The 23122-nt window shown below is 42.3% G+C and overlaps 1 protein-coding gene across 1 annotated transcript in view; it reads left to right on the plus strand.

The window, feature by feature from the left end:
- Nucleotides 1-23122, plus strand: part of LOC307256063 (cadherin-18-like) — a gene marked incomplete at both ends in the record, with an annotated part of 184029 nt that overhangs the window by 20443 nt on the left and 140464 nt on the right. The window contains 2 exon segments of the mRNA XM_080034929.1: nucleotides 6778-7072; nucleotides 18557-18676. Coding sequence (XP_079891055.1) covers nucleotides 6778-7072; nucleotides 18557-18676 — 415 coding nt within the window.

Consider the following 23122-nt stretch of genomic DNA (forward strand, 5'->3'; position numbering starts at 1 on the left):
GGTATGGCGGAACCAGCGGCAGCCTGAATATTTCACGAGTTTCATTAAAATTGATTTTGAAAAAGAACTAGACGCACTGATCTTGCTTTCCATTTCCCCACATTCCTTTGTCTACATCAGACTTACCACTATAGTGTTATGGCTCAGTGTGCAGCCACACAATCACTACCTAAGGACCTAGTCCACTTTCTGAGGGCCATACTGCTTTAAGGCAGGAGAAAAACACAAACAACCTGCAACTGCACACAGCAAAAGCCTCTTTTACATGTGTCCATTTTTATCAACAGAATAATGTAAGGATCTTATATATAAAATGGATCAAATCAGAGTAAGAACCACCTCATATTGCCTCAAACACTCTTCATGGTTAGCGATGGAGCTTAGTGCTGCATGTCCTGTGAAAATCCAAAGCAGAAGGGAATTAACCTGTTTAAATGAATAAGCATTGCTTCCTTGCCCGCCCACATGCTTTTTGATTCATATTTCACACACCCTCACACAAGCCTTTGTTCTTCTAGCCGTAGAGGCATGCACATGGGGAAAGACTTTAGCCTCAAAGTGTCAGTATCCGCTGCTCAGACACACTGCTGTCTCCATGCTGCTTTATTTTTATCCTCCTCCCTCTATCTCTCTCTCTCTCTCTCTCTGTCTGTCTGTTCCTTTTGTTTTAAATGTTGTATTGCGTGCCAGGAAGATGGATTAGCTGTGTATTAACACTGCAGTGTTGTAGGAGCTCACGCTGGCACTGTGTTACCGGCAGCTCATTGCTTCTTGTCTAGATTTGGTTCAATTTATTAGGTGCTGACACTCAGTGCGGTTACATGGCACAACTAGATTGGATTATCACATATATCGAACAAGACACTCGAACGGACCGTGTCACTTGTCTGAGTATACATGGGCTTTCAGAAATCGGATAAATGTCCGATGCATGGCTGTCTCCACTATGCTAGGTGGCGCTGTAGCCCTTTCAACCATGCTTTCAACAAGTGGTTTTAGAGCCACGTCCGGTTCTCTTCCGTCAATAACCCATGGTGTAGCCTATCACGCGCAGGCACACAAGCACAGAACGAGAAGTCCGATATGCGATATCCGATCCCTGTATACATGCAGAGAGAAAGCCGACAATGAACGAATTATCTAGGTGTTCTTATCCGACTTCTCTTGTCCGTAATTGTGCCGATTTGTGTCCGAAGTAGATCGGATAAAGATGTTTACATGCAGTTTAAAAGTCCTGTTGAGGTCTTATTCGTTTAGTTATCCGATTATGAGTCTGCATGTAAACGCACTGAGTGACTCCTTTCCTTTCCATGGTCCCACATTTCAAGTAGTCTAACTATATAATAGAGAAAAGTATGGTTGCGTTCCGAATCGCATACTCTTTCTTTTTTCTATTCTACATACTACATCCGACGATAAAAATAATCTAGTTAGGATGCACTAGGCATACTATTGGGACGTACTTTTACTCTTTTATTTCATCATAACATTGCGCCTTGATCTTGCCTCTTGCTTTTATATCCGTCGCATCCCCGTTTGTTTTCATATGGAGGCTTCGTCGATGTGACGTCACTTCACGTGCGCACTGGATTGTGGGTCAGAATCGCCCAAATAGGATGCAGTTTTCAACACTAACAATCTTGGTCACATGAAGTAGGACATCCGGGTACTTCTAACCATCCTAAATCTGGCCACAAGAATCGGGACATCCTAAATCTTTTTTCTTCATACTATATAATAGAAAGTATGCGATTCGGAGCGCAACCTGTGTCTGTGTGTGTGTCGGTATCACTCCTATTCTAACCTCTCCCTGTCCCCTCATCCTAACCCTAACCACCCAGCTGTGATGCCTGAACCTAATCTCCATTTTCAGGACAATAGGGCTGTGGGAACATATAGGGCCTAATTTTGAGGGAAGGAAAATCTTAGAAATGTGGGAACATAGGGCTGACCAAGTGCTCACAAGAATGACTCAGGCGGACAGACATACTTACGGACAGACAAAGATGTACAGTGGAGGAAATAAGTATTTGATCCCTCACCGATTTTGTAAATTTGCCCACTTACAAAGAAATGAGCTGTCTATAATTTTAAAGCTAGGTTTATTTTAACAGTGATAGACAGAATATAAAAAAGAAAATCCAGAAAATCACATAAAAAAAAGATATAAATTATTTTGCATTTCATTGAGTGAAAAAAGTATTTGATCCCCTACCAATTATAAAGAATTCTGGCTCCCACAGATCCTCGTGCTTTAAAAAAGTATTCCTAATCTCAACTAGTTTCCTCTATAAAACACACCTGTCTCAACTTGTTACCTGTATAAAAGACACCTGTCCACAGAGTATAAATCAAACTCCAACATCTCAATCATGGGCAAGACTAAAGAGCTGTCTAAGGACATCAGGGACAAGATTGTAGACCTGCGCAAGGCCGGAATAGACTATGAGACCATTGGCGAGAAGCTGGGTGAGAAGGAGACAACTGTTACTGTCAACGATTATTCGAAAATGAAAGAAACACAAAATGACCATCAATCTCCCTTGGTCTGGGGCTCCATGCAAGATCTCACCTTGTGGATTATCAATGATCATGAGAAAGGTGAGGGATCAGCCCAGATCTACACGGGAGGAGCTGGTTTATGATCACAAGGCAGCTGGGACCACAGTCACCAAGAAAACCATTGGTAACACACTATGCCGTAATGGATTGAAATCCTGTTGTGCCCGTAAGGTCCCCCTGCTCAAGAAGGGACATGTACAGAACCGTCTGAAGTTTGCCAATGAACACCTTAACGACTCAGAGAATGCTTGGGAGAAGGTGATGTGGTCAGATTAAAACAAAATCAAGTTCTTTGGTATCATAGTGACTCGCCATGCTTGGAGGAAGAGGAGTTCTGACTATGACCCCAAGAACACCATCCCCACAGTCAAGCATGGAGGTTGAAGCATTATGTTTTGGGGGTGTTTCTCTTCTAAGTGGACAGGTGGACTTCACTGCATCGAGGGAACTATGGATGGGGCCATGTACCATGAAATACTAGGTGACAACCTCTTTCTCTCAGCCAGGTCCATAGAAATGGGTCGTGGATGGGTCTTCCAGCACGTCAATGACCCTAAAAATACAGCAAAGGCAAAAAAGGAGTGGCTCAAGAAGAAGCACATTAAGGTCATGGAGTGGCCTAGCCAGTCTCCGAACCTTAATCCAATAGATCTCTAGAGGGAACTGAAGCTCAAGCGACAGCCTCGAAACCTTAAAGATTAGAAGAGGATCTGGAAAGAGGAGTGGTCCAAATGTCCTCCTGAGATGTGTGCAAACCTCGTCATCAACTACAAGACACTTCTGACCTCTGTACTTGCCAACAAGGGTTTCTCCACCAAGTACTAAGCAATGTTTTGATAGGGGATCAAATACTTATTTCACTCAATGAAATGCAAAATAATTTCTATATTGTGAATGACAGAAGGTTATTGAAATTACAAAAGTTTAGTTGTTTAGTCTCCACTTCTCCCTTGATGTTAATTGCTTTCCGATGCTGCTTCTGGGTTTAGGACTGAACAGATTTCTATGTTATGTTTTGTTGAAAGTCAGCTTTTGCCCCATCTTTTTTCCCAAATCCTTTTTTCAGGCCCTTGACTCTTTAATGATAAATTATATTTGGAATGGTAAACACCCTCGGTTACGGAAAGCTTTTCTTCAAAGACCCAAACAAACAAAGGTGGAATGGCTCTTCCTAATTTCCAATACTATTACTGGGCGGCTAATATCCGTTCTTTAATGTATTGGGTGCATTTTCACCTTGATGACTCAGCCCCAGTCTGGGTAACAATGGAGTCCAGCGCTATTAGCCCATTGTCTCTATCTGCCCTCTTAAGCGCCGCACTTCCACTCTCTTCGGCAATTCCCAACAGTAGTCCCGTGATTAAGCACTCCCTTCGAATTTGGACCCAATTTAGGAAGAATTTTGGAATGCAGAATTTTTCACTTTTCAGTCCAATTGCAGCTAATCATTTGTTTACTCCCTCGACTGTGGATGGTGCATTCAAGATCTGGCATAAAAAAGGCTTAAAATGCATCGGTGATTTATTTATTAATGATCTATTTGTTAGTTTTTCTCAATTGACAAAAAATGTTGGTGTAGAAAAGACAAATTTTTTCCGATATCTGCAAATCAGGAATTTTACGCAGAAGTTAATTCCCCAATTCCCTCACAAACCGCCAGCCAATCATGTCGATTTGTTTTTTTCTGTAAACCCCACATTAAAAGGCTCAATTTCTGTGTTTTTCAACCTTATTTCGAAGTTGCATAGCCCTTCATTAGCAGCTATAAGAACTCTGTGGGAGCAGGACCTTGGTTCTGCCTTCACAGATCACATGTGGGATTCAGTCCTGGATCAGATACATTCTACCTCCATGTGCGCCCGACATGCTCTTGTGCAATTTAAAGTAGTACATCGTATCCACATGTCTAAAACTAAATTAGCTCGTATGTTCCCCGATGTAGACCCGACCTGTGATAGCTGTAAGAACGCACCGGCATAACTCTTTCACATGTACTGGTTGTGTCTCACCTTGACTGAGTTCTGGACATCAGTTTTTCAAACAATTTCTTAAGTACTGCAGTATCAAATAGAGCCGAACCCTTTTACTGCAATTTTTGGCATTGCTCCAAATCCGGGCTTGCCTAAAGTGAAGCTGAAGGTACTGGCCTTCACCTCGCTACTTGCTCGTAGGGCTATATTACTCAAGTGGAAAGATCCTGCTCCTCCTTCCCACTCACACTGGATTAAAGACATTATGTCATGTATGAATCTAGAGAAAATACTTTATACTACCCAGGGATCCGAGATTAAATTTGACAAAATTTGGCGCCCCTTCATAAATTATTTTGATAAACCAACTACAATAATACAGGAGTAGCTACCCCCTCCCCTCTTTTTATTTATTTATTTATTTTATTTTTTCATCGATTGTTTATTTTTTTTTTTTGTAGCGTGTATTTCGTCTATGTAATTTTCTAACATTGTGTATTGTTTTTTTTTTTTTTTTTTTCTCTCTCTTTTTCTTTGTGTGCTGCAGGATTGGTTGTGGGTGGGGGTGAGATGTGGGAGGGGTGAGTTCGGGGGGGGGGGGGGAAATTAATCATTGTATTGTATTTGCTTTGCAAAAATGTTTTTGATGAATAAAAAAACCTTTGAAAGAAAGTCAGCTTTTGTTTAGACCTCATCAATTAGAAAGTATTTAGTTTTTTAGTAAGCTAGATGGTTCTTTTAGCTAACTTCCTGTCAGTTACTGCAGCTAGCAGTCCCCTCCCTCTTCCCTACACCACCACATTAATGCACTGCGGTCTCGCGTCATCTCAGATCTGTATGTGTGATAAAACATGATAAAAACCATCAAAACAGACATTGGGAAGGATTTTTACCTGCTCTGCCATTGTAGGTGCATGAACATTCACCCCCTCTGTAGCTCTCTGCTCTGCACCGGGAGAGAGACGTGCCCATTTGTAGCGTTCTCTCTTCTGATTGGATAAACGGTTGTGGGATACCAGAAACGTTTCTCAACGATTACGTGCAGAGCGGAGTGACTGAGAGACTTCTGTTATGAAACTTGCACACTAGTGTTCACTGTATGAATAAATGCGATTTAACACATTTAACATACATACGTATATCACTTACTTCTGCTTTAAAGAAATCCAATCTTTCAAGCACATCTAATTGTTATATACTGTATCTATATGTTTGTTCTTATTTCTTGAGATTATGATGAATGATAAACTGGCTTGATGCTAATGGCAAAAATGTCAGGGTTGCTGAAATGCCTCTGCTTTTTCTAACCAGCATTTATGTGTTCATTGTGTCTTTTTAGTGTCATCTAAAAAAGGCTGGAGTTGTTGCCATAGCTCCACAAACCTTTCCTGTCTGTGCACATATTATTAAACATCATGTCATTGTCATGGTAGATGAGAGAAGGCAAAAAAGTCAGACAACCTATTCTTTTGATAGAATACAGAGGATCAAACTATCGATGCTTTTTCAGTCCTGACAGCACGCACCTGTCTGGTCGGGGCTGCTGTCGAACTGATATGTTGTAGACTCAACCTGGCTTTACTGTCTTAGATCATTTATGCCTGTAATATGGTAGCCCACAGCATGCACAAGCGCACACACACACACACACACACACACACACACACACACACACACACACACACACACACACACACACACACACACACACACACACACACACACACACACACACACACACACACACACACACACACACACACACACATTCCTACATTGCCAACATTGGACCAGCAGTATACATTGACCAGGTCTGGAACTCTATTTATGTACTGTCTATTTACTCATTGTTTAACCTAATGGGTGTTTGCTTACTGCAATTAAGCAAAACAAAATTAATTTTTTAAACACACATACACACCTAGAAGTTATCGGAGGTGTTTTACTTTCACTTTCTCTGGTACTTATCTCGTTAATTAGCACGCTGACACATCGTGCTCTGCATGTTGTGAAATCTAATTTGTCTCACTAGCCTTTCCTCATTTACTGTGACAGTAACTTGTTTCAGATAGTGAACCTTTTGTACAGGCTGTCAAACCCCTATTCTTCCTCCCATATAGCCTGCTCCTCACCATTAACTGACCACACTCCCTGACACAATGGCTAATAGTCTTTATCACGTCGTAGTCAAGACACTTCAGCGCTCCCTAACTAATTTTTTTCTCTCCTTTTCTTACGTCACCAGCTCCACTCCAACTCTGACAAGGGCGACGGCTCAGTGAGATACATTCTGTCCGGGGAGGGGGCCGGTTCTATCTTCATCATTGACGAGATGTCCGGCGACATCGTGGCCGACAGGAGCCTGGACCGAGAGACCAAGGCCCAGTACGTCCTCCATGCCCGAGCCACAGACCGCAGGACCAACCGCTCTCTGGAGTCAGAGTCAGAGTTCATTATCAAGGTCCAGGATGTCAATGACAACGCACCAACATTCCCTGATGGGCCGTTCCCAGCAAGTGTGCCTGAGATGTCTGACCTTGGTGAGCTATACAACCTTTCTCTAAAACACAGACTTAGTTTGACAACAAGGGGTCTAATTAAAAACATGAATACATGGATCAGAATCAGAATCAGAATCAGAAAGGATTTTATTGCCAAGAAGGGTTTTACACCAACAAGGAATTTGTCTTGGTGAATAAGGTGCATACAGTTAGACAATAAACAATGAACGAACAGTGACTGTAATATATACAATATAACACAATATATAAACAAGTGATAAGTTAAAATAGTATAAAATAGAATACAAATAGAATAAAAACTAAGGTAAATATACTTACAATTTGTAAACATTTTAAACGGATTGAGTCAGTGTCAATCAGTGGGGGAGGCGGTCTCTGGACCTGTTAAGGATCCCCACTGAAGAGGGGAAGAAACTGTTCAAGTGGCGGGAGGTTTTGGTCCTGATGGACCGCAGCCTCCTGCCCGAGGGGAGAGTCTCATAAAGTCTGTGACCAGGATGGGACGGGTCGGCCATAATCCTGCCTGCCCGCCTCAGAGCCCTGGAGCTGTGCAGGTCCTGGAGGGATGGAAGGTGGCAGCCAATCACCTTCTCAGCAGAGCGTATGATGCGCTGCAGTCTGCTCCTGTATCAGTATTCTAGTCATGTCATGCTAGGTGTAGCTCCCTCCAGTAAACACACAGAGACATGGCATTCCTCTTTATGGGCATTTATGAGCAGATTCAAGTCATCAAAGATGCCATCAAGCATGGAGATGTGGGTGTTATCTTGCTGAAACGTCACAACTTGTTAACAACTTAGGGAGCACTAGTAAGCTGGGCATGTGCTTCATGCTCAGAAGCTGGGGCAACATCAATTAACGTCCTGACCCAACCTGAATTCCAAACAATATACAAGCATTAAAACAAAAATTATTCTAATGAACTTAAATCATGCAACTGTCTCTGCTGGCAGTTACACTAGGGATTCAGCATGCACAATGCCAGAGCTCTGGCACTGACTCACCTCAATAGAACAGACTTTTAAATGCTATTATAGTTAGAGCCTACTGTGCTTTATTTTCTACCTGAAAACTCTGCTCTGTGGAATGCTTAACAGTATTGAGCTTGGCTTTAGCAGTATAGCAAGTAGAAATTCACTCTGAAAGTTTGCTATTGTTACTGCGTCAGCGAGGACAAAAACAGTTGCAATAAAGATCCCTTACATTACTATGCTCTTTTAGGATTCTGAGAGAAGGAACCCCGCCATTTCCATGGCTCCGCTCAAGCGATAGCCGTAGGTCGGAGGCATTATGTTTTCGGTTTTCTTTATGTTCAACAATGAGTTCAATAGATTTTATAGGTCAATGGCCAATGTCACTGTGGCCTCATGAACGCAGTATCTCATGTACGCTTTGAGGGAATTGTCAAATTTAGCACAAACTCACACTTTGATAAGGGGATACACTGATAACACTTTGAAGGTCAAAGGTATCTTGCGTATTATCTCATGAACGCTTTGAGAGATTTCTTCAGTTTGCAAAAATTTTGACTGACTCAAATATGAACTGAATAGAGTTTGGAGGTCAACGTCACTGTGGCCTTACATAGTGTGAGTTTGCAGTGGACCATGGTATTTACCATACATTTAAATTCTTGACTTAAAGGTGCTGTAAGCGGAATGGTTCTTTTAGCTAACTTCCTGTCAGTTACTGGAGTTAGCAGTCCCCTCGCTCGTCCCTATGTCACCACATTCAAGCAGCGAGTTATCTAGCATCATCTCAGATCCATAAGTGTGATAAAACATGATAAAAACCATCAAAACAGACATTGGGAAGGATTTTTACCTGCTCCGCCATTGTAGGCGCATAAACACTCACCCATCTGTTGCTCTGGCGTGCACCGGCAGTGAGACCATGAGTGAGACGGGTGTCGGTTTGTAGTGTTCTCTCTTGTGATTGGATAAACATTTCGGGATCCTCCAATAAGTTTATTTGCCGATTACATGCAGAGCAGCTGACTGAGAGATCGGCTTTATGAAACGCGCACATTATGTAAGTGATCACTGTATGAATAAAGAGCGATTTAACAGTTATATTAACATAAATAAACCGCTAACTTCACCTTTAAGAAGAATTCAAAAGACCCTTTACATACACGTATAAAAACTCAAACTTAAAGAGGAAAGCAACAAAAACTGGAAGTGCTCACTCTCCTGAAAATGATGCTTTTCGTTAGTAGCATTTTGTGAATACGGACCATATTTCTATTCATGTTTTGTGCTTTTTGCTAACGTATGGGCTTTTTCTGCTTTGGGGAAACTGCCGGTCAGCGGAATTTTATACATTTAAAATGATCCCCAGTGTTTTCCCTATACCATAGAGATTGGTAAACCCCCCACCTGCTAATTTCCATCATCAATCAAGCAACTTGGCTTTGTGAAAACACACAGCTAGCATAAAGCATAAGAGCAGCAGCTGGACTTTTCTTTAGCAACACTTCTGTGAGGGCACTCATTCTTTCGGAATGTTTCTGCTCTGTGAGTGGTGAGTGAATCAACTCACTGCATTCATGTGTGTGTGGCACTGATTATCTTTGATTGAGCCCTAGTCAGAACTTTGTGTGTATTTGATATCTATTGCCTTTTGTTTTGGGTTTTCAGCTTGGCAGCAGTGGTTTAGTCATTCCCTTTAGGTCTTTAATTAATTAAGGAAGTCCGCGGTGGCTCTTTACAGTTTTTTTCCCTCCCCTTTCCAATGTATCGCTATTGCGATTTAATGGTATTCCTCTGGGATAACTTTGAGACATCCCTGGGTCCGCACCTGTGTCCTAACCTCCCTCCCCCCCCCCCCGATCTGACACACTTCACTCATTTCACTGTATGTCTTTATTATTTCTTGCATCTCTGTTCCTTGTCTTTGTCTGATAATTTTCTCTCTCCTTGTCTGACCCGCTCCTCCTCTCTCTCTCAGCCTCTTTCATCCCTCTCAATAGTGTTATCTCCAGGGCCGCCTTAATGCACGGGCTTACCTGGGCTGAAGCCCCATCGCCTACGAAGATCAGGGGCCTATCAAATTATTATTATTATTATATATTATTTGTAATGGCTCAATATAGACCATTGATCTAAGAAGGCCCCAAACCATGTCATTTAAAAAAAATCAGCAACAAAGATCAGGGGCCTAAATTGAGCCATTAAAAACAAAATGAAGACTTCAAAGATTGAAGTAGCTTCGGGATAAGGGATTATTTAAAAAAAAATTGGATTGCTGACTGACTGGATTTTTCAAACCTGTATCTTTTTTTATTTATCTTTTTGGTAATTCTGTGTCTCCAATTATTCCAGAAAATAGTTCTAAATAGCTCACATATGACACAGTTTATTAAAGGTCCCATATTATGCTAAATGCACTTTTTAAATGTGTTCTAACATATCCATGGGTCCACGGTGTGCCTATGCCAAAATATAAAAAAAAGAACAATCTCTCCTTTTCTCACTCTCCCCCTTTCTGAAACCCCCACCCCTCCCCCCAATGTACTCCGTTCAGAATTCTTCCCGATGTGTCGTCACAGCGAAAAGAAGCCACTTCCCCATATTTTCTTTATATGTCCATGCTTCACGATGCCTCCCCCCCACATTAGTAACCAGAAACTTCCACCGTGCAGTAGTCTATGATAACCCCCCCCCCCATTTCTTATTGGTCCACGGCCCCGAGATCCTCTGGAAAATATTCCGAGCGACAGCCATGTTGTTTTCCCGACAAGATGCCCGTAGTATAGCAAACCATGTGTTGCATAAACCAACACAGAAGCATTCTGCTCATAATCCACTAATTTATCTTAATCACAGCAGTCTTAATAATGCCGCGTTTATAACGAGACAAAGCTTAGGGAGCTAATTGTGTAGTAATTCCATCGGTGAAACTAAAAGGAATCTCCTCAATGGTTGTTTGCCTGTTATTTACCTAGTGTAGCATGTAGCTTCGGGAGTAGCACCCAACGTTTGCTTCTATTACACTAATTTAGCTTTCCCATTGCAGTTTAATAATGCCTCGTTTTTAACACCACAAAGGGTGGGAAGTTATTCCTGTAGAAATCAAACTGTGAAGCTACTGTTTTCACTAGTTTTAAATCGTCTGAGTGTTATTTTTAGCCGTTAGCGCACATGTAGCTTTGGATGTAGCATCCAACGTTTGCTTCTATTACACTAACTTAGCTTTCCATTGCAGTTTAATAATACCTCGTTTTTAACACCACAAAGGGTGGGAAGTTATTCCTGTAGAAATCAAACTGTGAAGCTACTGTTTTCACTGGTTTTAATCATGTCAGGTCATGTCAAACTGTTCAAAGTATGGCTTCGCTCCGGGTAAACACTGTGTTCGCAGTCACGCAGTGTCTCTCTAGTATCACAAGAGCACGGCAGAGACGGTGGGAGGGGCCAGCCAGATCGCAGGCTGCAGACGCCAATATAGGTCATCCTGAGACCAGAGGAAAATCAGGGTATAGAGGCTTGCTACAATAAATGATCTGAACAGGTTTTTCAGCAAACATTTAAAACCATATAAAATTGACAGCAAGTGCATAATATGGGAGCTTTAAGTCTTAGTTTTCTTCTCAAAGTGCACCAGATTGATGCATTTTACTTTAAAAGGTCTCTCCATTTGTTCTCCATCCTTCCTGCTCTGCTTCTCTTTCACCTAAACCTCCCATCTCTCTCTCTCATTTCTAAAGCTCTCTGTTTTGTCAGTGGGAAACCTCTCTCTCACACACATTCATCCACTGATCTGTCGCTCACTAATTCCTTTTCACTCTCTGACTTTGATTTCATATCTTTAGTAGCTCAGTAAATCTGACCTGCAGGTGTAAATGATGTGAAGGTTGGAGTTAGCAGAAGACATTGTATAAATGCATGGGCTTTGTAAACAGTCAGATCACTGCTGCTAGATGTCATGGGTTTTTGGGGATTTATTTTAACACAGGAATAATTTCAGTTTAATTTTGATCTCAGTCCCTTACTTTCAAACGGATTAGCTCAGGTTGAATTTCCCACCTAGAAGATTTACTGCCGACGGGAGTAGCAATGAAGGAGTAGCAAATACCCCAATGGAGAAATACGTCCTACAAGTTTACATACACTAGTGAAGATCATGTATGCCATGGCAATATAGGGTTTTCAATAAACTCTACAACTCTTATTTGTCTGTGATGGAATGATAAGGAGCACATATTTCTTTGTCACAGAAAACATTCATGAAAAATGGTCCTTTTACGAATTTATTATGGGTCTTTTGAAAATGTGTCAAAATCTTCTGGGTCAAAAATATACATACAGCACCTTGAATTACCAATTTGGTGATGTAGAAAAAGTTGTTTCAATCCAATTAGCTTTTTGGCATGGCCTCCTAACTTCTTACGAGTGATTATGATCGACTCCAGCTGGTGACTTCTTTCAGTCCATGTAAATAGGGCTTGTTTGACACATTCACTAGACTCAGCCAGAAATACTACAATGGGAAAGTTTAAGGAGCTCAGCACGGATCTGAAAAAGCGCATCATTGACTTGAACAAGTCAGGAAAGTCCCTTGGAGCCATTTCAAAGCAGTTGCAGGTCCCAAGATCAACTGTGCAAACAATTGTTTGTAAGTATAAAGTGCATGGCACTGTTGTATCATTGCCACGATCAGGAAGAAAACGCAAGCTATCACTTGCTGCTGAGAGAAAATTGGTCAGGTTGGTCAAGAGTCAACCAAGAACCACCAAAAAGCAAGTCTGCAATGAGTTGGAGGCTGCTGGAACACATGTGTCAGTGTCCACAGTCAAGCGTGTTCTACATCGCCATGGGCTGAGAGGCTGCCGTGCAAGAAGGAAGCCATTACTCCAGAAGCGGCACCTTACGGCTCGACTGAAGTTTGCTGCTGATCACATGGACAAAGACAAGGCCTTCTGGATGAAAGTTCTGTGGTCAGACAAAACAAAAATGTAGCTTTTTGGCCACAATGACCATAAATATGTTTGGAGGAGAAAAGGTGAGGCCTTTCACCCCAAGAACACCATACCTACCGTCAAACATGGTGGTGGTAGTACTATGCTGTGGGCCTGTTTTGCTGGCAGTGGAACTGGTGCTTTACAGAAAGTAAATGGAATAATGAAGAAGGAAGACTACCTCCAAATTCTGCAGGAAAACCTAAAATCATCAGCCAGAAAGTTGGGTCTTGGACGTAGTTGGGTGTTCCAACAGGACAATGACCCCAAACATACATCAAAAGTGGTGAAGGAATGGCTAAATCAAGCTAGAATCAAGGTCTTAGAGTGTCCTTCCCAAAGTCCTGACTTAAACCCCATAGAGACTATGTGGACTGTGCTGAAGAGACAAGTCCGACTCAGAAAACCAACAAATTTAGTTGAACTGCACCGATTCTGTCAGGAGGAGTGGTCAAAGATTCAACCAGAAGCTTGCCAGAAGCTTGTGGATGTCTACCGAAAGCGCCTAATTGAGGTGAAAATGGCCAAGGGACATTTAACCAAATATTAACATTGCTGTATGTATATTTTTGACCCAGCAGATTTTGTCACATTTTCAAAAGACCCATAATAAATTCATAAAAGAAAAAATGTTCATGAATGTTTTTTGTGACAAAGAAATATGTGCTCCTTATCATTCCATCACAGAAAAATAAGAGTTGTAGAGTTTATTGAAAACCCTATATTGCCATGGCATACATGATCTTCACTAGTGTATGTAAACTTTTGACCACAACTGTAAATTCGCCTACTGCGGTGATATTTTGTTAGACATTATAACACTGTATTGTTATTACTAAAGCATCCGTGTAAGCAACAATGCTTGTGCTCACTCCATTGGGTAATGGATCATATTTTATATGCTGATGATACTGTATATGTATGTATTAAATCTGTGGAGTACATTATTATTATTTCCCTTTTTAATAAACATGTTCCTCGAGGTCACAGAATACAACAACTGTTTTCACATGGTTAGTAGTAGGGATGTAAAGATTCACTCAACTCACGATTGATAAGATTCACGATTCTGGGTTCACAATACAGGGCTCCAGAGTGCGCCTAATTTGGGCGCACGTGCGCCCAAAAATCTGGTGAGTGCGCCCAGATATTTTCACTGGTCGCACCAGTGCATCTGACATTTTTCACGTCATATCATGTAATATTGGGTGCTGTGCTGCACGATTCTTCTAATCACGATGTGAGCTAGAGCAATTACATTCCTCACAAATGGCTGCGATTGCGATTTAATGTAGGATATGCGCGCGTGTGTCTAAACGTTCCAACCGCTCCTCTCGTCTTTTTGGTAGCGTACTCGGCTCCTCTGACAGTGAGTGTGTGTGTGTAGCTGCGCGCGCACCTACACGGCGTGCAAGACAGGTGCAGACTATGGTGCAGACAGCAGAGTAAACAAACAAACATGGACACCGACGCGCATCAGCATCCACGCTGAACTGTGACGGAAATCAAAGCCAACGTCTGCTATATGGGGAGTTTTAGGATTCAGTACGGTGACGTTGAACACATTGAACTGCTGTCTTGGAAACTTGGAAAGTAATAGCCGCTATATGTCGCGTGGCAACCAGTGGCAACTCACCCAGTCTATCAATTCAGTGCTGAGAAAAGTCGAATGCATGAGAGTGAAGGGCCACGCAAGTTTCAGTAAGTTGATAGAGACTATTGTCTTGAGGAATGCCTTTATTTTCATGGGGAAATTATGATTATTTTTTAATTAAGTGTTTTATTATTTTGAAAACAGTGTAGGTAAGGGGTGTGCACGAGTACTCGTTTGGTAAATCATAAACGTTTACGAAAAAAATCAATAAATGAAAACCGTTTTTTTTTTTTTTTTTTTACTTTGGGAAATGATTATAGGCTATCTCCAGGAGTGGAGGGCGATGTGATTTACTGTACTAAAGCAGATAACACAACACATTATTGTGTTTGGTTACAATATTTATTAATTTAAATATTTAACTGCACGCTCTACCTTCAGTTTCACTTTTGTTTTCATCTCCGTCTCAAACAGCTGATCGGCTCGCGAGCCCAACGGCCCGACAGCGGGAGTCAGTCTAATGACAGATGATCACTAGGCAGTTATGATCACTTAAGTCAAAAAGCTAAATCATGAAATGACTGCCTCTCTCTGTCTGTCTGGCTGCTTGTCTTTCTCACTGCACACTGTCACTCCAACAGCCTCTGCAAAAAAAGTGACGTTGACCCCCCCCCCCCCCCATATTATGGTTAAATGTGTACACAAAGAAATTGCAGACTGTAACCATTTAGACATTTTTGTAAACATTCACACCCCTGGTGTAGGCTGCTAGCCTAGTACAAGCTTTATTTTCTCTATATTTTCAATGATTCTTAATATGTGTTTGTTTTAAATTGAGATGAAGTTTCAAAACTATCAATAATCGCAAATTTTCCTTGAAAACCAAGAATCATAATACCATTTATTTATTATATTGCATCGCAAATCGCAATATTAGCCACTATAATCGCAATCGCACAATTTCTCCAAAACGTGCAGCACTAATTTGGTGCACCCAAAATATATGCTGGTGCACCTAGATGAAAAAGTTAGGCGCACCGGTGCACCCAATGAAAAAGTTAGTCTGGAGCCCTGCAATATGATTTTTAATTTTTTTTTTTATCCAAAAAAATAAGGCACACATAAAAGCTTAATATTATCGGACAGTTGGTGCGTCTGTTCCTCCTCCACTACTAATGCACAAAATGAATCAGATCCGATGAGTGCAGCCACACACTCTTCAGTCTGGTCAGTTTCAGGCTGGGGTCCGGCTATCCACCTCTAGTTGGTGTTGTATTTCAGAGGCGATTGTGGCGATTTATAAGTCAGATCACTTTTTCTTCACCGATGTAAAGAAATTGCGACAAACTTTCATAGGTTGTTATATATCATTTGAGCAATAAGACAGATCTTTTGTCAACACCAACGCTGTTGATTTCCATCCACTGCTGTTTTCTGACGTTCTGCCGCTTTTAATGGTGCCCAATGAATATTATTAAAAAAAATTCTACTTTCGATGTTATTGTGATGATTTCTAAGTTAGAAGTTCCTCTTCTTTGCCGTAATGCGCATCTCATTGTCGATAACCCTATGGCGAGGCCTCTAAACTCAGAAATTATAGGGATGTGATATCCATCTTACGATAGTCGTCAGCCGCCGCATTTATCACCGTTGAGATTGGTGAGGTACAACCGTCTGAAAAAAGTTGACTCACAGGTGGACACAGGTCGCGACAGTTTGGTGCTGGAGAGAGTGTGACAGTTTCACTTGAGCCAACCCCTCAAGACTAACGATACTATCAAACCTGTTTGATATTTTCGGAACTTCAAGACGGGAAGAAGACAGGCTGAAATGGGGTCTGATGACCACCTTCCACCAAACGACTGAGATAACGGGTGCGCGCCACAACTCCAGCAAGACTCTTGTGATTTCAGTCCGACATTGGAAATTTGTCTGCAACTGACAAATCGCTTGAAAAGTCGTGTAGTGAAAGCCCAGCATAAGTTGTAGAAAATTGGAGGAAAACCAGGTATTTAAGTGGGAGAGACATTTAGAAAGGTGTGATGGAGGAAGGGAGGAGTCAGGTTTGGTGGAGAGGTGGAGCTGGGTGTCATCCGTATACAAGTGAAAGTTATAGTGAGATGATATTTTTTTGAAAGATGCCGGCGCGTGTATACGCAGCCGCTCCAGGCTCTCAGCTGCTCCTTTTTGTATATATCATTTCTCTATGTGTTTTACTCCCGGAGGCTCTGGTTCAGTACAGCACTGCTGAATTATTGAGCATTGGCACACAATTTGGACTTCACCCACCCCCGAAACTGGACTTTATTCCACCGGAGATACAACGCACAACTCCGACCCCCACCATCCACACTCGGTGGCCTAGGAGACGGAGACGCCGGAAGAGAGGTAAACGTAGCGGTCTACGTCAGAGGCTACAAGCTAACCCACACAAGCCGGTTCTTCCGAGTCTATTCCTCACAAATGCCAGGTCTCTTACCAACAAAATGGACGAGATAAGACTGCAGGTCGTCGCCGGAAAAAGGGACAGCTGTGTGGCAATTGTCACGGAGACCTGGCTGGATGAAAACATCTCGGACACGGCGGTTGAGCTAGCAGAACGCTCAGTGTACCGGGCGGACCGAACGGCAGCCTCGGCTAAACGGAGGGGCGGAGGTTTGGCGCTGTATGTACACAACTCTTGGTGTATGGACACAAACATAATAAAGACACACTGCTCTCCTGATCTTGAGTACTTGGCTGTGAAATGCAGGCCATTTAAGCTGGTCAGAGAGTTCTGCGCCATCATAATCGTGGCTTTTTACATTCCACCACGGGCTGATGCTAATTTAGCTTTGGAGTATCTGTACTGCCTGGTCAGCGGGCAGATGAATGCACACCCGGAGGCGGCTGTGATTGTGGCTGGGGACTTTAATCACGTGGAACTTAAGGCAGTGTTTCCCAAATTTAAGAAACAAATCAACTTTCCAACCAGGGAAAACAACATACTGGACCAAGTCTACTGCAACATACCAGGAGCCTACAGAGCTGTAGCAGCTCCTCATTTCTCCCTGTAGCCCTAAGTTTGTTATTTTTGATTCTGCAGTTTATTTTGAGTGAAAATGTCTCAGCTCTTATTGTGTACGATCGCCTGTCGCTTCTTAACCTTCGAAATCATTATGAATTGCTCCCGAAACAAACAATTGGTGAGGATCAGTCTTCAGTTCCTCCTTTCCTCGTGGACGTACCTGCTTTCCTGAGACGCGCACCTGAAGTCGCTCCACGAAGGAGACGCCCTAAGAAACGGGGTAGACGCGGCGGTGTTGTCGTGAGAGTAAGGGCTCGCTTACGGTCCCTCCGTGGCCAGCACTCCGGATCAGATCGTGGCTGTGTTCCTCCAGCCTCCCTGTCTGTTCTGGCGGTGCGGTGGATTCTTCCCATCGGTCCTGACATCGCTTCGGTGGCTCAGCTGAGCGCGCCCGTGGAGGACTATTTCCTTCGTGTCTCTCGCAACACTGGCCGCGGTGTGGTCCATGGGAATCTTCGCTCACTAATCCGGGCACAATCGCCACAAAAGTCCCAGGATACTACACTACATTTAGCGCTGATAAATGCTCGATCTGTGGGAAATAAGACATTTGTGCTAAATGATTTCTTCACGGCCAAATGTCTGGACTTCATGCTGCTGACTGAGACATGGATTCCAGTCGGTGAGAGGCTAGTCTTCTCAGAGCTTGTTCCTCCAGCCTGCTCTTTCCTTAGCACCCCCAGAAAAACAGACCAAACCCTGGGGAACACCTTTGGTGACAGAGGAGGGTTGGGTAGTGAAGGACTTTAGAAGTAACTTTCTCACCCATTAATTATGTTAAAAGAAGAGTTAAAGATGTAACCAACTATTCACGAATTCTTGCTGTCTAAAATACATTTGGCTTATCACCATCTGATCCCTCCTTCCTTGTTTATTGTGCAGGGACGTCAGTGTTCCAGGTGACAGCATCAGATGCAGATGACCCCACCTACGGGAACAGTGCCAAGATAGTTTACAGCCTCCTGGAAGGACAGCCCTACTTCTCTATTGACCCCAAGACAGGTACAACTGCTTCTGTGTTCATCTGCTAACTGGCGACCAGACAAGGTTCAAACAAAGAGGTAGCTAAGGATCACTTGCCTAACACATGTATTGCTCTGAACAAGCTAATGAGGTTACAATAAAGGTTCATTTATAAACTTTTAGTTAATACTTGAGCAAATGCTTAATACGTATTAACTAAGCATTGTGCTTAGTTAATGTTCGACAAATAATTAGTTAACTAAGCATTGCTCTTGCTTAACCAAACATTAACTAACCGTTAATAACTTTACATTACCATTTAGTTAATAGTTAATAAGCATTACCTAACCGTTAATAGCATGAACTAAGCATTAACTAACAGTAAATTAATGTACCCTAATTGTAAGGTTTTACACAATCCAAGGAAAGCACTCAAAGGTTTAGGAAAACTGTCATTAAAGGAGCTTTCCAGAAAGTGTTTAATGATGCAGGTGGTGGGCTCTTGTGAACTGCTTTCAGCTGTGGAGCCAGATATTTCAGAGGACTGGTGTCCCAGATGGGGGTAGGCCCTTCAAACGAGAGCCTCCACCTGCTCCATTTCTTTTGGGTGAAAAACCAGGGTTCACTGCAGGTTGTCAACTTTGTGAAGCTCAATACTTTTCTGGAAGCTCTGATATTTGTTTTACAAGTACAAATACAATTTATAGACTGATTTGAAGAGTGAAGGATAATAAATAGTCAGTGCATACTTTTTTTTTATATATATTTTTGGGGCATTTTTATGCTTTATTGATAGACAGAGTTGAAATGGGGCAGAGAGGGGAGTGACATGCAGAAAACGACCGCGGGCTGGAATCGAACCCGGGTCCGCTGCTGGCCGAGGCCCATGGGGGGAAGGCCCTACCAACAGTGCATACCTTTTTAAAGCTATGATATACATGGTATTTATATTCTAACAATACCCGCCAAGCAAAGTATACTCTGGTTAAGGTTTGGCAAATTAAAACTACTTGGATAGTGTTAATGAGAAATGCACCACCTCAGCTTTGCAGAGTGAGAGTTGAAACACACCCACTATGATCAAAGACATTGGGCCTTATACAAGGCTCACATACAGGTTTGGTCTTATCTTTATCTCTAACAATTGTACAAACAAATAAACAATCTTTCTTAAGTTCATCGATATTTCATTAAGTCCTTCAACACAACAATGCCCATGGCATCAATATATATATATGATTACCCCCCACTACAAATATATATATATATATATATATATATATATATATATATACTGTATATACTGTATATACTGTATATATATATATATATATATATATATATATATATATATATATATATATATATATATATATATATAAATAAGCTTTGGTTTGTATTATATTTGAGATTGTCATGATATGTTCCATTCTCTTACCTGTTGCCCTTTTAATTATTTGACCGAGTCGGCATGTCTGTCGGCTCCTTGGTCAGTAGTTTTAACATATTTTACAGACGGGCTTTGTAGTGTTTGTGGTCTCGACCCGATGGACTATCAGTTGGCAAAAATTACTTTAGGCCATATTTCTGTGTGTCTGCTTTGTCTGCAAACCTAGGACAGTCGCCAATTCATTTACTTTCATCCACATGTGTGTGTGGGGGGAGACAGAGACGCACAGACAGACACTGCCCGCTGTTCCACAGCAATTTAACTCATAAATACCACTCTTAAAACACTGTCTACACCGTGCAAAACTACAGTGGCAGTTAATATCCGCTCAACACATGACATGTAATTCATAAGTTTAACTTGGCTACTGTTTTGAATGCGGACAGTGCAGGCCTTCTCTCCCTCTCTGTTTGTTGCGGTGACAGGTGCTGGATCAAATTCATTTTGAAAGGGCAACAACCAATGAGGGCGGAGTAATATGACTTGATGGCTTTTCTGACCTATTGCTGCATTTGGTCTCTCACTCACTCATTCACTCACTCAAGCAGCGACAGAGCCTCGCACTGTGGTCCAGGCAAAAAGTTAAACGTTGCCTGTAATTAGATAAATGTAGTCAACATGTTCCAATGAATTATGTTATCTAAAATATAATTATGACTTTTCAATCATTCTGCCAATCATAAACACGTATTGATGCATGGGAAGAGAAGGATTTAAGAGATACAAATATAGAAGGATTGTGTTTCTCAGCTTCTCTTATTAATAGCAGCTTTTAATATTGTATTTGTCGGGATGATTGGCGACAGCTGTGTTGAACAAAATGCATTGTAAATCAATTTCTTCTGCCGTTGACATGAGAGAGCGGATTGAATGAATACAGAGAACAGGCTCTTTTGGAAAAATTTATTTTTTCCTTTTTACTATTTGTCTCTGTATCTCTGTATATTTATTTCCCGCCTCTGTTCCCGTCCAAACAAAACCTTTACCAGACAAATATTTCACTCTATGTGGATGGAATCGGCTGGAGAGAGTTTCATACACAAGCTACACTATCTGCAATGGACCTCTCATTATTGTGTAATCAAATATGTTATGATTAATATCATAATATATTTTGGCATATTGCCATTAACATGCATTAAATCCTTAAAGGACAAAGCAATATTTATACAGTATTTTTGTTTGTTTGCCAATTATACTAACTGTCAGGTTTAAATAAGACATTTACATTCACATCCATTTCCTGAGTGTATCACAGAGGCGAAATTCCATATCTTTGGCGCAAGTAATCTGTGCTTGATACTGCTGGCTTTGAATGGTTTGTGTTTAAGTCTTTGGCCGTTTTGCACCCCCAAACCATCCCAATTTGATGATGCGAATTCCAGTGTGACAGGCACAGCCAGCTGGGAGGAGGGAGACCCAGGACTAGGTGGAGAGATTATATCCTTTGGGAACGCCAAGAGATCCTACAGTCAGAGCTGGTCGATGTGGCCCGGTAAAGAGATGTGTGGAGTCCCCTGCTGGATCTGCTGCCCCGACCACCCACATCCAGGTGACATGGAAAAGATTGGTGCCTGAACAATGTTGCCCGAGAATGGGAGTTCCACGAGGCTTTGTGCTGGGCCCCGGACTATTACAAAATACTGTCGATGTCGAACTGCTCTATCCTGCTCTATCCTATCACAAACCATACAACCTGGCCCAACTATTGACTGCTATTCACATTCAGAGGGCACTGTAGTCCTAAATCTCTGTGAAGGCTTCTCTCGTTTATGTCTGTTGAATGAGATCCCAGCTATATTTAGGATGGCAGAGTGATGACCCAGCTTATATTTATTCAAAATGGATACACTCCCAATTTTGGGAATGTCTAATGAATGCACATATTGTAATGAATCAAATCAAATCAAATAATTTTTATTTGTATAGCCCAATATCACAAATAGACATTTGCCTCAGTGGGCTTTACATTCCACACAATATGACACCCTGCCCTTACACCCTTAGCTCGGCTGAGAAAAAACTCCCAGTAAAAAACCCTTTACCGGGATTACATTTTTTTTAGAAATCTCAGGGAGAGTCGACAGAGTAAAGGATCCCTCTCCCAGGACGGACATACTGCAATAGATGTCGTAAGTAGAGAAAATTCACAAAGCAGTTTGATCGTTGACCAAATGTTTACATGGTAACAGTAAAGTAAGGTGTGAATAGTGTGGATGCAGGAGGACTTCAGATGCTGCCAGAGGGGGGACCGGATCCACACCGTCTCGCCTCCACCAGGGAAAACTGGAAGAGGACAAACCAATGAGCGAAGCAAAAATGAACTTAAAGGTTGAACAGACATTTGAGTAGAAATAGTACTATCCTGATGGACGGTGAATCAATGCTGATGTGAGGCACTAGCAGCCGGGGAGCGTCTGTTCCTAGGATGGCTGATTCTGCACAGAACTCCGAGTCAGTCGAGCAGCATGGAGAGCGCTTGGTAGAAAGAGGGAGAGATCCCCCGGGGCATCGCTCAGCCAATCATGGAAGATAGACAAAAGAGCACAAATGTTAGGGAAAAGGATGATAGATATTTTATAAACAGTTATCAGTTATGCATTTTGCAGTGGCATGACATCGGTACTCAGACCCAGACAAACGGAGACCGAGGCTGCCCCTCAGGCTGTTACAATAACGTTAAAAACACTGTTAAACAGTATGAACACAGTTAACATTGATTTTCACTCTTCCGTTCCCCGCCAACACTCAATCGACGCCAGCCCCCAAGACCCAGAGCCAGCCCCCCGCCCCCAGAGAGCAAGCCCCAGGTCCGGGGCCATAGATAGAGAATAGAGAGTATAGAAACGGAATAGAGAATAAAGAATACACAGCCAATGCACCGCTGCCACGGGAAGCAACCACAGCCGAAACCCCCGGAGGGGCGACCGGAACGACCCGCCCAGACCCGCCACGCCTGGCCAACGAGGCAAGGCCAGAGGCACCGAGCACAAAGGGCGTGATGCATCTGCCGCCGCCACCGGCACACCCAGAGC

Source organism: Ammodytes marinus, assembly GCF_949987685.1.
Source record: "Ammodytes marinus genome assembly, chromosome: 9".
NCBI lineage: Eukaryota > Metazoa > Chordata > Actinopteri > Uranoscopiformes > Ammodytidae > Ammodytes > Ammodytes marinus.